Source organism: Ranitomeya variabilis, chromosome 6 (genome assembly GCF_051348905.1).
Source record: "Ranitomeya variabilis isolate aRanVar5 chromosome 6, aRanVar5.hap1, whole genome shotgun sequence".
Lineage (NCBI taxonomy): Eukaryota > Metazoa > Chordata > Amphibia > Anura > Dendrobatidae > Ranitomeya > Ranitomeya variabilis.
The window spans coordinates 384,447,726-384,464,333 of NC_135237.1; the positions used below are offsets into that span (position 1 = coordinate 384,447,726).

At 45.3% G+C, this 16,608-nt stretch overlaps 2 protein-coding genes across 4 annotated transcripts in view; one reads left to right on the forward strand and one right to left on the reverse strand.

Moving 5' to 3' along the window:
* The window catches only part of C6H18orf63 (chromosome 6 C18orf63 homolog), a 570,510-nt gene extending 555,841 nt beyond the window's left edge, over nucleotides 1–14,669 (reverse strand). For 2 of the 3 annotated variants that reach the window (XM_077270092.1, XM_077270091.1), the window contains exons 1-2: nucleotides 14,537–14,669; nucleotides 9,668–9,799 (exon numbers count right to left, since the gene is read on the reverse strand). In XM_077270092.1, coding sequence (XP_077126207.1) covers nucleotides 9,668–9,789 — 122 coding nt within the window. In that variant the 5' untranslated portion in view covers nucleotides 9,790–9,799; nucleotides 14,537–14,669. The remainder of the gene's footprint in view (nucleotides 1–9,667; nucleotides 9,800–14,536) is intronic. The other variant, XM_077270093.1, reaches the window with a different exon arrangement.
* Nucleotides 14,670–14,855: 186 nt separating this feature from the next.
* Nucleotides 14,856–16,608, forward strand: part of CYB5A (cytochrome b5 type A) — a 35,707-nt gene continuing 33,954 nt past the window's right edge. The window contains exon 1 of the mRNA XM_077270094.1: nucleotides 14,856–15,022. Within this exon, the coding sequence (XP_077126209.1) occupies nucleotides 14,900–15,022 (123 nt within the window). The 5' untranslated portion in view covers nucleotides 14,856–14,899. The remainder of the gene's footprint in view (nucleotides 15,023–16,608) is intronic.

The window sequence follows — 16,608 nt, forward strand, 5'->3', positions numbered from 1 at the left end:
TTTGACTCTGGGTATGTCATTCATTCCTTGTATGCTCACCCGGGTCGTTAGGTCAGGGGTGTTGCTATATAAGCTCCCTGGACCTTCAGTTCAATGCCTGGCAACGTTGATATCAGAGCTAATCTGTAGTGCTCTTGTCTTCTGATCCTGGTTCCTGCTTGATTAAGCTAAGTCTGCTTTCTTGCTTTTTGCTATTTGTTTTTGTTTGCATTTTTGTCCAGCTTGTACATAATCTGCATCCTATCCTTGCTGGAAGCTCTAGGGAGGCTGGAGTTCTCCCCCCGGGCCGTTAGACGGTTCGGGGGTTCTTGAATCTCCAGTGTGGATTTTTGATAGGGTTTTTGTTGACCATATAAGTTATCTTACTACATTCTGCTATTAGTAAGTGGGCCTCTCTTTGCTAAACCTAGTTCATCTCTGTGTTTGTCATTTCCTCTTACCTCACCGTTATTATTTGTGGGGGGCTTGTATCCAACTTTTGGGGTCTTTTCTCTGGAGGCAAGAGAGGTCTTTGTTTTCCTCTTCTAGGGGTAGTTAGCTCTCCGGCTGGCGCGAGACATCTAGCGACCAACGTAGGCATGTTCCCCGGCTACTTCTAGTGTTGGCGTTAGGAGTAGATATATGGTCAACCCAGTTACCACTGCCCTATGAGCTGGATTTTTGTACTTCGCAGACTTGCCGATATCTCTGAGACCCTCGCCATTGGGGTCATAACAACCTTCATCGGAAGCCTCATCAGACGTCTGTTGGCAGCCTCATCTGGTCCGGAGCAGGAAAGAAGTTCCAGCACTTCGAAGCCAGAAATGTCATGGTTCCCAATGGCAAGGGAACGTAAAAAACACATAAGTAACGAACGAGCTCTCGGGTGATGGAAACTCGAGTTGACCGTGAACTAAATCTACCACACAACTAACAGTAGCCAGGGAGCATACCTACGGCTTCCTATATGCCACGCGCCAGCCGGAGGACTAACTACGCCTGGTAGAGGAAGAAACAGACCTGGCTTACCTCTAGGGAAATACCCCAAAAGATGATAGCAGCCCCCCACATGTAATAACGGTGAATTAAGAGGAAAAGACGTACACAGTATGAAAGTAGATTTAGCAAAGAGAGGTCCACTTACTAGATAGCAGAAGGATACAAAAGAGGACTTCACGGTCAACTGAAAACCCTTTCAAAAACCATCCTGAAATTACTTTAAGACTCCTGTGTCAACTCATGACACAGGAGTGGCAATTTCAGCCCGCAAGAGCTTCCAGCTACAGAGAATTACAAAAACTGCAAACTGGACAAAAGGTACAAAACAAAAGGACAAAGTCCACTTAGCTGATCAGCAGACTAGTAGCAGGAACATGCAACCGAAGGCTCTGGTTACAATGGTGACCGGCAAGGAAATGACTGGAGAGCAAGGCTAAATAGGAAACTCCCAAACACTGATGGAAGCAGGTGAACAGAAGAAGCAAAGTGCAAACAAGTCACCAGTACCACCAGCAACCACCAGGGGAGCCCATAAAGCGGATACACAACAGTACCCTCCCCTTAAGGAGGGGGCACCGAACCCTCACAAGAACCGCCAGGGCGATCTGGATGAGCCCTATGAAAGGCACGAACCAAATCCGAGGCATGACCATCAGAGGCAGTTACCCAAGAATTATCTTCCTGACCATAGCCTTTCCATTTAACCAGATATTGAAGTCTCCGTCTGGAAATACGGGAGTCCAAGATCTTCTCCACGACGTACTCCAATTCACCCTCCACCAGCACAGGAGCAGGAGGTTCAGTAGAAGGAACCACCGGTACCTCATATCTCCGCAACAACGACCGATGGAACACATTATGGATAGCGAAAGATGCCGGGAGGTCCAAACGAAAGGAAATAGGGTTAAGAATCTCCAAAATTCTATAAGGACCGATGAACCGAGACTTAAATTTGGGAGAAGAAACCCTCATAGGGACAAAACGGGAAGACAACCACACCAAGTCCCCAACGCGAAGGTGGGGACCAACACGACGACGACGGTTAGCAAACTGCTGAGTCCTCTCCTGGGACAATTCCAAATTATCCACCACTTGTCCCCAAATCCGATGCAACCGATCCACCACCGCATCCACTCCAGGACAATCCGAAGATTCAACCTGACCAGATGAAAAACGCGGATGAAACCCTGAATTGCAAAAGAAAGGAGAAACCAAAGTGGCAGAACTAGCCCGATTATTAAGAGCAAACTCCGCCAACGGCAGAAAGGCAACCCAATCATCCTGATCCGCAGACACAAAACACCTCAAATAAGTCTCCAAAGTTTGATTAGTTCGCTCCGTCTGGCCATTGGTCTGAGGATGGAATGCAGACGAAAAGGACAAATCAATGCCCAACCTGGCACAGACTGCCCGCCAAAATCTAGACACGAACTGGGTACCCCTGTCAGAAACGATGTTTTCCGGAATACCATGCAAGCGAACCACATTTTGAAAAAACAGAGGGACCAACTCAGATGAGGAAGGCAACTTAGGCAATGGCACCAAATGAACCATTTTAGAAAAATGGTCACACACCACCCAGATGACAGACATCTTCTGAGAAACAGGGAGATCCGAGATAAAGTCCATAGAGATGTGCGTCCAAGGCCTCTTCGGAATAGGCAAGGGCAACAACAACCCACTAGCCCTAGAACAACAAGGCTTGGCCCGAGCACACACATCGCAAGACTGCACAAAAACACGCACATCTCGAGACAGGGAAGGCCACCAGAAGGATCTAGCCACCAAATCTCTGGTGCCAAAAATTCCCGGATGACCTGCCAGAGTAGAAGAATGAACTTCCGAGATGACTCTAGTGGTCCACTCGTCAGGAACAAACAGTCTACCAGACGGACAACGATCAGGTCTATCCGCCTGAAATTCTTGCAAAGCACGTCGCAAATCTGGAGAGACAGCAGACAAAACCACTCCATCCTTAAGGACACCAGCAGGTTCAGAATTCCCAGGAGAGTCAGGCTCAAAACTCCTAGAAAGAGCATCTGCTTTCACATTCCTAGAACCCGGTAAGTACGAGACCACAAAATTAAACCGGGAAAAGAACAACGACCAACGTGCCTGTCTAGGATTCAGGCGCCTGGCAGACTCCAAATAAATTAAATTCTTGTGATCAGTCAAAACTACCACCTGATGTCTGGCACCCTCAAGCCAATGACGCCACTCCTCAAATGACCACTTCATGGCCAAAAGCTCCCGATTACCAACATCATAGTTTCGCTCGGCGGCCGAAAATTTTCGCGAAAAGAACGCACAAGGTCTCATCACTGAGCAGTCGGAACTTTTCTGCGACAAAACCGCCCCCGCTCCGATCTCGGAAGCATCGACCTCAACCTGAAAGGGAAGAGAAACATCAGGCTGGCGCAACACAGGGGCAGACAAAAAGCGGCGCTTAAGCTCCCGAAAGGCCTCCACGGCAGCAGGGGACCAATTGGCAACATCAGCACCCTTTTTAGTCAAATCCGTCAGAGGTTTAGCAACGCCAGAAAAACCAGCTATAAATCGACAATAAAAATTAGCAAAGCCCAAGAATTTCTGGAGACTCTTCAGAGAAGTAGGCTGCGTCCAGTCGTAAATAGCCCGAACCTTGACAGGGTCCATCTCAATAGAAGGGGAAAAAATGTACCCCAAAAAGGAAATCTTTTGAACCCCAAAAACACACTTTGAACCCTTTACACACAAAGAATTCTCCCGCAAAACCTGAAAAACCCTCCTGACCTGCTGAACATGAGACTCCCAGTCATCAGAAAAAATCAAAATATCATCCAAGTACACTATCATAAATTTATCCAAATATTCCCGGAAAATATCATGCATTAAGGACTGAAAGACAGAAGGTGCATTAGAAAGGCCGAAAGGCATTACCAAATACTCAAAATGGCCCTCAGGCGTATTAAATGCAGTCTTCCACTCATCCCCCTGCTTAATTCGCACCAAATTATACGCCCCACGAAGATCAATCTTAGAGAACCACTTAGCCCCCCTTATGCGAGCAAACAAATCAGTCAGCAAAGGCAACGGATACTGATATTTGACTGTAATTTTATTCAGGAGACGATAATCAATACAAGGCCTCAGAGAGCCCCCCGACATCCCCAGCTTAACACAGACATAGCCTTCCAGTCAAGGACTGGGTTATGAGACTGTAACCATGGTAATCCAAGCACCAAAACATCATGTAAATTGTACAACACAAGGAAGCGAATCACCTCCTGATGGTCTGGAGTCATACGCATAGTCACTTGCGTCCAGAACTGTGGTTTATTACAAGCCAAAGGTGTAGAATCAATACCCTTCAGAGGTATAGGGACTTCCAGAGGCTCTAAATCAAACCCACAGCGCCTGGCAAAGGACCAGTCCATAAGACTCAGAGCGGCGCCCGAGTCCACATAGGCATCCACGGTAATAACTGATAATGAACAAATCAAGGTTACAGACAAAATAAATTTGGACTGTAAAGTGCCAATTGAAATGGACTTGTCAACCTTTCTAGTACGCTTAGAGCATGCCGATATAACATGAGCAGAATCACCACAATAGAAGCATAACCCATTTTTACGCCTATAATTCTGCCGCTCGCTTCTGGACATAACTCTGTCACATTGCATTTTCTCTGGCGTCTCTTCAGAAGATACCGCCAAATGGTGCACGGGTTTGCGCTCCCGCAAACGCCGATCAATCTGAATTGCCATTGTCATGGACTCATTCAGACCTGTAGGCGCAGGGAACCCGACCATAACATCTTTAACGGCATCAGAAAGGCCCTCTCTGAAATTTGCCGCTAAGGCGCACTCATTCCACTGAGTAAGCACAGACCACCTACGAAATTTTTGGCAGTATATCTCCGCTTCATCTTGCCCTTGAGATAGGGCTATCAAAGCTTTTTCAGCTTGAATCTCCAAATTAGGTTCCTCATAAAGCAACCCTAAAGCCAGGAAAAACGCATCCACATTGAGCAACGCAGGATCCCCTGGTGCCAATGAAAATGCCCAATTTTGAGGGTCACCTCGCAGCAAAGAGATTACAATCTTAACCTGCTGGACAGGATCTCCTGAGGAGTGAGGTCTGAGAGAAAGGAATAATTTACAATTATATTTGAAATTCAAAAACCGAGATCTATCTCCGGAAAACACCTCTGGTGTAGGGATTTTAGGTTCAGAAATAAGAGCATGTATAACAAAATCTTGTAAATTTTGAACCTTCGTAGCAAGATTATTTAAACCTGCAGCCAAACTCTGAACATCCATGTTAAACAGCTAAGGTCAGAGCCATTCAAGGGTTAAGAGGAGGTAAGAAGCAGCTAGACAGCAATTAAGGGCTAGGCAGCAAAACTCTGAGGGAAAGAAAAAAAAAAAATTTCCCTTCAACACTTCTTTTTCTCCTGCTTCAGCCCAAACAATTAACACTTTGTAGGCCGGTCATACTGTCATGGTTCCCAATGGCAAGGGAACGTAAAAAACACATAAGTAACGAACGAGCTCTCGGGTGATGGAAACTCGAGTTGACCGTGAACTAAATCTACCACACAACTAACAGTAGCCAGGGAGCATACCTACGGCTTCCTATATGCCACGCGCCAGCCGGAGGACTAACTACGCCTGGTAGAGGAAGAAACAGACCTGGCTTACCTCTAGGGAAATACCCCAAAAGATGATAGCAGCCCCCCACATGTAATAACGGTGAATTAAGAGGAAAAGACATACACAGTATGAAAGTAGATTTAGCAAAGAGAGGTCCACTTACTAGATAGCAGAAGGATACAAAAGAGGACTTCACGGTCAACTGAAAACCCTTTCAAAAACCATCCTGAAATTACTTTAAGACTCCTGTGTCAACTCATGACACAGGAGTGGCAATTTCAGCCCGCAAGAGCTTCCAGCTACAGAGAATTACAAAAACTGCAAACTGGACAAAAGGTACAAAACAAAAGGACAAAGTCCACTTAGCTGATCAGCAGACTAGTAGCAGGAACATGCAACCGAAGGCTCTGGTTACAATGGTGACCGGCAAGGAAATGACTGGAGAGCAAGGCTAAATAGGAAACTCCCAAACACTGATGGAAGCAGGTGAACAGAAGAAGCAAAGTGCAAACAAGTCACCAGTACCACCAGCAACCACCAGGGGAGCCCATAAAGCGGATACACAACACAGAAAGCACTGCCCTGCCGAAAAGCGAGATGCTGCGAACGGAGAGGACAACGCTGCAGCGCAAGGCCCTGCAACCAGCGTTCCAGATCCCAGCGGAGACGGAGCAAATCGGCACTGGAGGGACCGCATCTGAAGCAGGTATGAAGAACGATCCTGCCCCGCCAGCAGAGGCCCTGCTGATAGGCCCCGTTGCGGCACCTTCTCTCCCTGGGACCTATAGACTCCGGCGCCTTACACCCTGGGATCGGGCCACGGGTATGGAGTATTTCTTAAAGACCCCGATCTCGCCGATCACCTTGCCGGGCGAGGTCTATGCAGAGCTACGGCCGCCAGAGCGAGAGTAAACCTCGATGCCATAGATATGTAAATAGTTAACTGTTTCTACTGTTTTGCTGCTAAAACCCGTCTAGGGTTACTCTTAAAGGGATCCCTTTGTTGATCCGGGATCCCTATTGCTTTTGTTTGTTACCCATTTTTGCTCCAGTTATCAAGAGACTGCCGAATCATGGACGGTGAATGATTCGAAAACTGATGTTGTAAATAGTTTGCACCTTCTTAAAGGTGCTCTCTACTGGTTTTACATGAAGAAAGGACACTTTGCGAAGATACTGTTTTTTTTGGAAACATTACCGGAGTCCTTATTGAGAACAGACTGGCAGCTTGAGAAGTTGCACTACCTCATAGAGACTTGGTCCCCTCTTAAAGGGGATGTTCATTGATAGTACTTAGAGAATGATGATGCTCTAAAAAGAAAAGTAATGATGCTGATATGTGAAAGTTAAATGTAGTCAACTAGTTGATTGTAAGAAATGTTTAATGATGTTGATAGAAGAACGAGGACAGGAAGTGAACCCGTACGGGGTTAGTTAGTGAGTCCTCCTAGGAGCCATACAGAGATTGCTGTGATCTTGAACTGAAAGAAAAATGATATGTTCTATACTGTGTATAGTAGTGGAAGGACAGTAGGCCCGGGCAGAAAGGGGCGGTCCTGTACAGAAAGGAGAGGCAGTAGGTCTGGAGCAGTTAGGACAGGCGGTCCTGCAGACGTAAAGTAGGAGAATGCAAAAACGTTGAGTAGCCTTATAATGTGTTATAAGAAGGTCTTTAGTGGATTCAGCGAGTACGTCCTTAAAGGCAAAGTTAAATAATTGTTCAAAGATTTTGCACTTAGTAGAATACCCGGTTGGGTAAGAAAAGTATTTATAGTATGTTATTTAAAGTATTTAACCATGTTTGTAACGTTCAAGTGTCCTCACCTCCCATAAAGGGAAGCTCTGTTAAAAAAGTTTACTCGTACTTGCATTTTCAAAATTGTATGTCTTTTTGCTGACATGTATTGTTGTTTTCTTCCCAGTCCAGGAGTACTGGATTTAACCGGGGGGGGAGTGCAGCGCCCCAGAGTCCTGGTCGTTGCAGTACTGTGGCTCCGCCGCTAAGGGGGGCTATGGTATGTCTGATGGCACTGAAGGAGTTCATCTGACCAGGTATCACAGACACCAATACATTTCACAGTCTGGCCTCCAGGGGGAGCTAAGGGTTCTATTTATTAGGCCACTCCTCACAATCTGGTAAAACTGGGGGTTAGGCAGGAAGTTGGAAGACAAAGCTGACTGGGTTGGAACCAGGCAACACCTTGTGGCAGAGGGTGTTGTAAGGGAAGATTCAGAGGGGTCTCTGTCAGGGGTGGGATCCTGACAGAGGCCTAGCAACCAGAGAAGAACGTTACTGGACCGCGCCTGCACGATATAGCGGCGGTACCCCAAGAAAGGACAAGAAGCGAGGTTTATTGTGCTGAGTGAGAAACGAGATCAACGCAACAAGAATACCAGTAGGAGTCGTGCTGTAAGACGAGGCAACATCCTATTGAGGCGCATAACCGGTGGCCGGAACGCCGAGGAAGTATAGAGCTCCAAGCCAAACTTCAAACCTACGGCAGGACAGTCAGTTATAGGCGGGCTGTCTCACCCAATTGACCTAGGAAGACACAGGGGGGTAACAACAGGAGTGGGGCGACGCTAGAGTCCCGGAAGAGCTCCGAGCCTCCCCGTCATACGGGTGCGTCCTAACCATAAGATCTGGGGGACGTGGAAGAACATCAGAATCGAGTTGTGAGGGAACACGAGAAACAGACACAACAGTTGTGAGGACTCTCCCGTGGTGCTCAGCAGGGAAGGATTACAACACACAAGCGCTAGCGGGTAGGCACAGATTTCCACCTGCAAAGGGAACTCTGGAGGTGCCATCGGACCGGCCGGACTTGCGCAGCCTGGTTAACCGTATTCCAGACTGAGGACCCTGAAGCCTTCAGTAAAGAGGTAAAGAGACTGCAACCTGGTGTCCTCGTTATTTACTGCAACCTGCACCGCACCACCACATCATCACCATTCCCTCACACCTATCATTGTACGCCCCTCAGCAGGGTCACGGACCGGGTCTAGCCACCGTGACAACCCCAGAACAGAGACTCAGAGGCCCGGTACCGGGTACCCCTCGGCCCTGCGGCAGTGGGGGCGCTACACATGCGTTAAATGCGTTTGGAATGTGCTTGCGTTGCTTATGCACATGGTGCAGGTGGTGAAATAATTTCCTGGACATGCGCAGTCTGAAGTACGCATGTGTATTGAACGCATGCGTACGCATGTCCTAGCGTTCCAATGCGTTCCCACAGACAGTAATGCGTTGTTTTGATGCACTCATCCGCATGCGCAAGCCTGAGTATATTTGACTCCTCAAAAAATGCAACATGTTGTGTTTGTCGCACATCGCGAAACGACGCATGCGTACGCAAACGCATACGAACTGATGCAAACGCATGTCACTGCGTACACAATGTTAAATATAGGTACGCAAGATGCATGCGGATCAGTACGCAGGTATGCCCTGCACACATATACGCTAATGTTTGCACACATATACGCTAATGTGAACCCTGCCTTAAGCAGTCTACTTACAGTTCTGTAATGAAGTAATTTTTTGGCACTCAACTTGTAGTAGATGAATTTTTATTAGCAGTCTCTGGTATATGCTTACAGTTCTGTGACACAGGGAAGCTAGGGCCTTAAATTTGTCACCTCCCTCATCCTTCTGCAAGCTGGAGTGGAATCCATGCCTGCGATCTATTAAATGACCAACATTAATTATCTGTTTACAAGAGGATGAGGAAGAGGGGCAGGGGTTCCAAGCCAAAAATAAGGATCATCTGGAAGTCAAAGCCTTTGTTCAATATTCACTATCAACTATGAAATGGCTAATAGATTTTACAATATCATGTATGACATTGATCAATAGTGAACTGGTGAAACTTGTGCCAGATAAGCATAAAAGCTATGACACTATGAATGCTACGATATGTCTGTTGTGGTAAAACTCCATCATATATTTTTATTTAATTACACAGAGAGATATAATGTCTGTTACCATTTTTTCGTTTTTAATAGGATAAACATAGACAATAATTAAAAGGACAGAAACGAAAAACAATATTTACCTGGAAAGTTTTACTTGTTTATTTCTAATATCAGAATGTGATATTTCAGACTTCATAGTTAATTTAACAGCACAAAGACTTTCGAGGTCTGGCAAGTCCCAAAAAAATATTGATTCCTCCATCGGCACACTCCTATAATGATAAACAATTCAACAATGCATACTACCTTGCAAAACTTTGTCTAAGCAGCCTGAAGATGTGCCAAATTTTACATAGTGGTAAATCTTGTTGATAGAAGTGGAACACGTCCAGGAGCGTAACTACGGCAGTTGCTTCTGCAACCGATGCCCAGCGGGTGAGGAGCCTGCCGACAACAGCAAATGCTTCAGCTGGATTCATGTCCTCGGATGCACATTCAGCTGAAGTGTATTGTGGTGCAGACACATTGGGTCCATGCGCAGCAATACATGCTTCGGGCCGATCAGAGACGAGCAACTGACGTCGGTCTGCACGTGACCAGGGGCACATGGCAGTGACGTCATGCGCTCCCGTCACTCGCACGCTGAAGTCAGCTTCGGACTTCAGAAGAGAGCGCCGCATGGTGGGGGAGCTGAGGGAAGGTGTTTTTTTTGTTTTTTTTCTAATCAGTGAGTGCACGGTGGCCGTGACCATACTACTACATGTAAGACTATGGGCTGTGTATTATACTATGTGGATGACTATTGGCTGTGTATAATACTACATGTATGACTATGGGCTATGGATTACACTATGTGGATGACTATAGGCTGTGCTTTATACTACATGGATGTATGGGCTGAGTTTGATCAAAGTGAGATCCGATTCCTTTGTATGAGAAGATGGATAAAAAAAATTCTTAATTTTCTCCATTCTGTGAGTGTGCGGAAATCTCATTTCACTCAGATGTCATCCGAGTGCAATGCCATGTTTTCCACTCAGTCATTGACTTGCACGGCCGAGTGCGATCTGAATATTGGATCAAACTTTGGGCATGTAGCCATTTTTTTCTCTAGTCTCAGTACTAGGAAAAAATTTGGCATGTCCACAGCCACATAGAATAACATTGGTCCCAGTGTGATCCGATGTTTTGCCACATCGCTCTCAGACAGCAAATACGCTGGGGTGCAGTGATATCAATTACAGTGATACCAAATTTATAAAGTATTTTAGGTTCTATTACTCTTGCATGAATACAGCAGTGAGGTCTGTGTGATGGTGTTCAAGAGATTTTAGGAACAGACAAATAAAATTAATGTCCAAAGCATATCCATTTATTAAATGATGCAGAAGGCCCATTTATTATTATGGAGTTCATTTGTGTTCCATTATGTGTCAGTTTTCAGAACGGAAACAAATTGAGCATCACACAGAACTTTTTTTCCGATTCTAAAAACTGCCACATAACTGAACTCACACACCCCAACACATAATAATCAATAATGCAATGGATATGTTTTGGACACAAATTACGTTTCTGTTCCTAAAAAGGACAAATAGAATTTTTAAATGCAGGTATAAATACAGCCTTACACTTTGCAGCAAATACTGGAGTTTCCTCTGGTATTATTTTGGAGTATATACAAATAACAAAAGACTAACCGTCACTTCAAAACGGTAACCAGGTGTGTACAAGTGCAAACTAAGAGTAGCCACCTCCATGTATATTCAACAAATAAAATAGCACTCTGTAGCGCTATAGCATGAACACATGAAAAAGGAATTGCATTACTTATCTAGAAAATAGAAAAAATTGAGAATGCTTAGCGCATAAATTGGCCAATTCATGTGTACCCAGCAGCCGCAAAAAGGCAATTCTCGTTGCTGAGAACCTAACTAAACTGTCACTTCCAAACAGAAAAATTGGTCAATTTATGCATTAAGCATTCTCAATTTTTCCTATTTTCTAGAACAGTAATGCAATTCATATTTTATATATTTCATGTTTTAATGCTATAGCGCTACAGAGCGCTACTTTATTTGTTGGTTATATTTGGAGTATATACAGTCACGGCCGAAAGTCTTGTACTCTTGAAATTGTTCTAGAAATGAAGTATTTCTCCCAGAAAAATTAATGCAATTACAATTTTTTTATACACGTTTATTTCCTTTGTGTCTACTAGAACATAAAAAAAGAAAGAGGAAAAAAAGGCAAATTGGACGCAATATCACACAAAACCCCAAAAATGGGCTAGGCAAAATTGTTGGCACCCTCAACTTAATGTTTGGTTGCACATCCTTTGGAATAAATAAAAGCAATCAATCACTTCCTATAACCATCAACAAGCTTTTTCTCATTCCGTTTTCAGTAAACAGTAGAATGATGTGCTTGACTGAAAAGCTCTATCTTGGTCTCATCTGTCCACAAGATGGTTTTACTGAAGGATTTTGCCGTACTCCCGTATATCTTGGCAAACTGCAGTCTAGCTTTTTAGGTCAGCAATAGGGTCCACCTGGGTCTCCTACCATATGCGCTTCATTTCATTCAACTATCGACAGATAGTTCATGCTGACACTGATGCACCCTGAGCCTGCAGGACAGCTTAAATTTCGTAAAAACCTGATTGGGGCTGCTTATCCACCATCCGGACAATCCTGAGTTGCAACATTTCATCAATTTTTCTCTGCCGTCCAAGTCCATGGAGATTAGCTACAGTGCCATGGGTTGTAAACTTCTTGATTATGTTGTGCACTGTGGTTAAATGAACATCAAGAACTCTGGAGATGGACTTGTAACCTTAAGATTGTTGATATTGTTCTACAATTTTGTTTCTCAAGTCCTCAGACAGTTCTCTTCTCTTTCTGTTCTCTATGCTTAGTGTGGCACACACAGAGACACAATGCAAAGATTGAGTGAACTTCTCCTTTTATCTAGGTTTCAGGTGTGATTTTCATATCCACCTCATGTTACTTGCCACAGGTGAGTTTGAACGAGCATCACGTACTTGAAACAAAGTTGTTTACCCACAATTTTGAAAAGTGCCAACATTTTTATTCGGCTCATTTTGGGGGGTTTGTGTCCAATTTACTTTTTTTCTCATGTCCTTTTGGGGTTGTTCCAATGCACACAAAGGAAATGAACGTGAATAAGAAAACATGTGGAATTGCAATAGTTTTCTGGAACACTTTCAAGGGTGCCAACACTTTTGGCCAAAACTGTATGATAACTTTTTATTACAATTTTTTTTTAATGGTGAGATGAACACCAAAATTTCTACCTGTGTGTACATAGGGCGAGACCTGTCAATCACCTGCTAGCGGTGACGTCAGTGAGGTGAATGGAGTTCATCGGCTATGAACTCCGCTCACATTAATTTACGTCACCGCGAGACACTGATGCTGCGCTATCATGCGCTCAGTGTCTGTGCTAGATGCCAGGCTGACTGCTCGCATCATGGCAACGTTCAGCATGGCATCTTTATGTAGCAGGGCTAGACTTGTTGCTGGACAAAAGGATTATCTTCTTGTCGGACAGGTGAGGAATATGGTGGTTTATTATTTTTTGTCTTTTATAGGGGACATGGACATCGATGGATTATCTTCTCATCGGAAAGGTGAGTATAACTTTGCTTTTATATTTTTAATATTTTAAAATAAATGGTTGAAGGGGGGTAATTTCAAATAAAGGACTTTATTTTGGCTGTGCTTTTTTTGCAATTTGACTATAGGGTTAGTCATGGGAGCGGCTTATAGACGCCACTCTATTACTAACCTCTGGGCTTGATGTCAGTTGCCAATGCAAAGCTAAAACAACCCCAATGCTATTACCCCACTTGCCATCGCACCAGGGCAAGTAGGAAGAGTGAGGCTATGCGCCAAAATTGACAAATCTTATGGATGCGCCATTTCTGGGGTGGCTGAGAGCTGTTTTTAATCTGGGAGGGAGCCAATATCCACTGTCCCTTCCTAGCCTATTAATAACAGCTCACAGCTGTCTGCCTAGCCTTTGCCAGTAATTAATTATACCCTCCTTCCAAGTCATTTTTTTGGGGTGGTCCCACATTTTAATAACCAGTAAAGGCTAAGTATACAACTGTGAGCTGATATTAATTGCCTGGGTTTATAACCCCTTTTCCATGCTATAACCATCAGCCCCTAGCTGTCAGTTTTCCTTCAGCTGGTTATTAAAATTTCAGGGGACCCAACTTTATTTTTTTCTTTAAGATACTGAATTATTAGCTAAATACATGAACATTAAGCTACATACACACTGCACTAATTATATACATTACTGACATATTTCTATCTGACGGGTCACACAGTGAATTTACTATACTATGCTGATGAAATGTCAGGTTTTCTAGATGGGTGCGTAAAAAATCGGATGTCACTTGCATGGTCAGTGTCCTGTGCTATTTTTTTTCCTCACACCCATTGACTTGCATTGGCGAGTCTCGTTGATATAGGCGGCCATTTGCAGCAAGCTGCATTTTTTTTTTAATCGGTCTGATGTGAGCTGACAAAAAAATTGCAGCTGATCAGGGAATAATAGAATGACATTAGTCAGAGTACAATACGATTTTTTATCGGACTGCACTAGCCCGGTTTAGATGAGTCAACACTCGGCAGATACTATGTTCAAACTGCATTTTGTGGAGCGAATCCATTACAACTCTCAAACTGTGTGAATACATTCAGTTTTATGTTTTTTTCTTTTCAGGTTATGAAAAAAGCTTGCTGAAAAATACAGGGTGCAGGTCACTACATAACGGCTGCTCCGATATTCCGCCAACACATTGTGTGGTGTACATTTCCTTCAACTCAGGTTTTTTGTGTTTTTAGATAATAGTAAGTAATGTCAGTATGTAGAGGCCCGATATAATGTATGGTTAACAAACACAATTATCCAGTCACACAGACCGTGTTCCCTCAGTTACACAGTGCAGCTATTAGCTCCTGACTGAACCTTACACCGTCTCTGTGCAGGAAGAATGTGTGAACTCGGACGCCCCACACGGGAGGGAGCGAAGCCCTGACAGGAGTCGGAGGCGCCTCTGACAGGAGATCGATGCCTTGTCACCACACACGGCTCTGCAGCGCCGGCTCTGAAACTTTCCCGCCCTAACGCAACCAATTAGCAATTCACACTTATTCTTCCTGTCCAATAGAAGACGAGAACCTCCTCCTGTCCTGATTGGATGTTTTGGGACCTGCTTTGAACCAATGGGACGACGCCTCAGGGTAAGGGAGGGAAGTGCTGGTCCCGATGCAGGAAGGAGCAGTGAGCTGTACGGACGGGGAGGCTGCGGTCGCTGTGTGTAGATCTCTGACATTATGGCCGACAAGAAGGACGTGAAGTACTACACCCTGGACGAGATCCAGAAACACAATCACAGCAAGAGCACCTGGATCATCCTCCACCACAAGGTGCACGATGTCACCCGCTTCCTAGAGGAGGTGAGTGGGCCGCGGGCAGCCTGTCTGTACAGGGGCGGAGAAGGGCTGCAGAGCTCGTCCTGTACGATCCGGGGTATGGAGGCGCCTGTGGCTGTATGCCCGACCCCAGACGAGGCTCCAGATATCACACGAGTATAGACGTGGCTGATAGAATGTAGGAGTGATCACAAGGGAGCTGTCAGTGAGGGGTGCTAGTGATCCACTGCCGAGGGGTGCTAGTGATCCACTGCCTGTGGGGGCTAGTGATCCACTGTCTGTGGGGGCTAGTGATCCACTGCCTGTGGGGGCTAGTGATCCACTGTCTGTGGGGGCTAGTGATCCACTGCCTGTGGGGGCTAGTGATCCACTGCCTGTGGGGGCTAGTGATCCACTGCCTGTGGGGGCTAGTGATCCACTGCCTGTGGGGGCTAGTGATCCACTGCCTGTGGGGGCTAGTGATCCACTGCCTGTGGGGGCTAGTGATCCTGCTGGTGATTCACTGCTGGGGGATGAGATGTGGGGTAATGGTGATCCCCTGGCTGCAGGGTGAGGGGGGTGCTGATAGTGATTTACCCCCTTCCCCCATCCCATGGCAGAAGAGGTGCTGCTGATGACTCACCCCCTGACCTCTTTCCGGTGTTGCTGTTCAGCCCATGTGGGCTAACATGTACCAATGCGTTGGTGAAACAGTCATTGACCAGTCATAGTTAGTTAATAGCTGGTCATCCAGAAGCTACTTGTGGCCAGTATTATGGCCGCCTTTAGGAACCTTCCTGTCTGCATTCAGAGGCTGAGCTGATTCTGCTTTCTCACATTATTTATAGTGAGAGGCCTGGGGCGATCATTCAGTTACTTACACTGGCCATGTGCTTTAAATTCACACGCCCAGGGGTTTGTTGGTGGCCACCTGCCAGGTTAGGCTATGTGCACACGTTGCGGATTGGCCGCTGCGGATTTGCAGCAATTTTCCATGAGTTTACAGTACCATGTAAACCTATGAAAAACAAAATCCACAGTGCACATGCTGCGGAAAAACCGCGCGGAAACGCAGCGTTGTTTATTCCGCATCATGTCAATTCTTTGTGCGGATTCCGCAGCGGTTTACACCTGCTCCATAATAGGAATCCGCACAAAAAAACGCATAAAATCCGAGGTAAATCTGCAGGTAAAACACAGTGCTTTTTACCTTCGGATTTCTCAAAACAGGTGCGGAAAAATCCGCAGAGGTTCCATCTACGTGTGCACATACCCTTACACTGCATGGGAAATTATAGGACCCCAACTGATCGCCTGTTCTACATATGATGATTCTCCCTTTTGCAAAAGGTTTAGCAACTTGCAGAAGCCGGGAAGCTTTAATGTATCCGTGTCTTAATGTTGACGCCTTGGAGAGGTGTGGGATTGCCGTTGGCTACAAAGCCTCATGACTTTTATTGACTGTGTGTTTTTGTGTGAGAATTTGGCTTGTGTACTATATATTTACTTACACCTTCCAGAAATCACACTGTTAACTGTTCCAGCAACTATCACGTACAGGTCAATATTTCTTTCGTATAGTTGTTGGAGCAAAGTACAGGTATTGTACATGACTTGAGGTCAAATAGCAG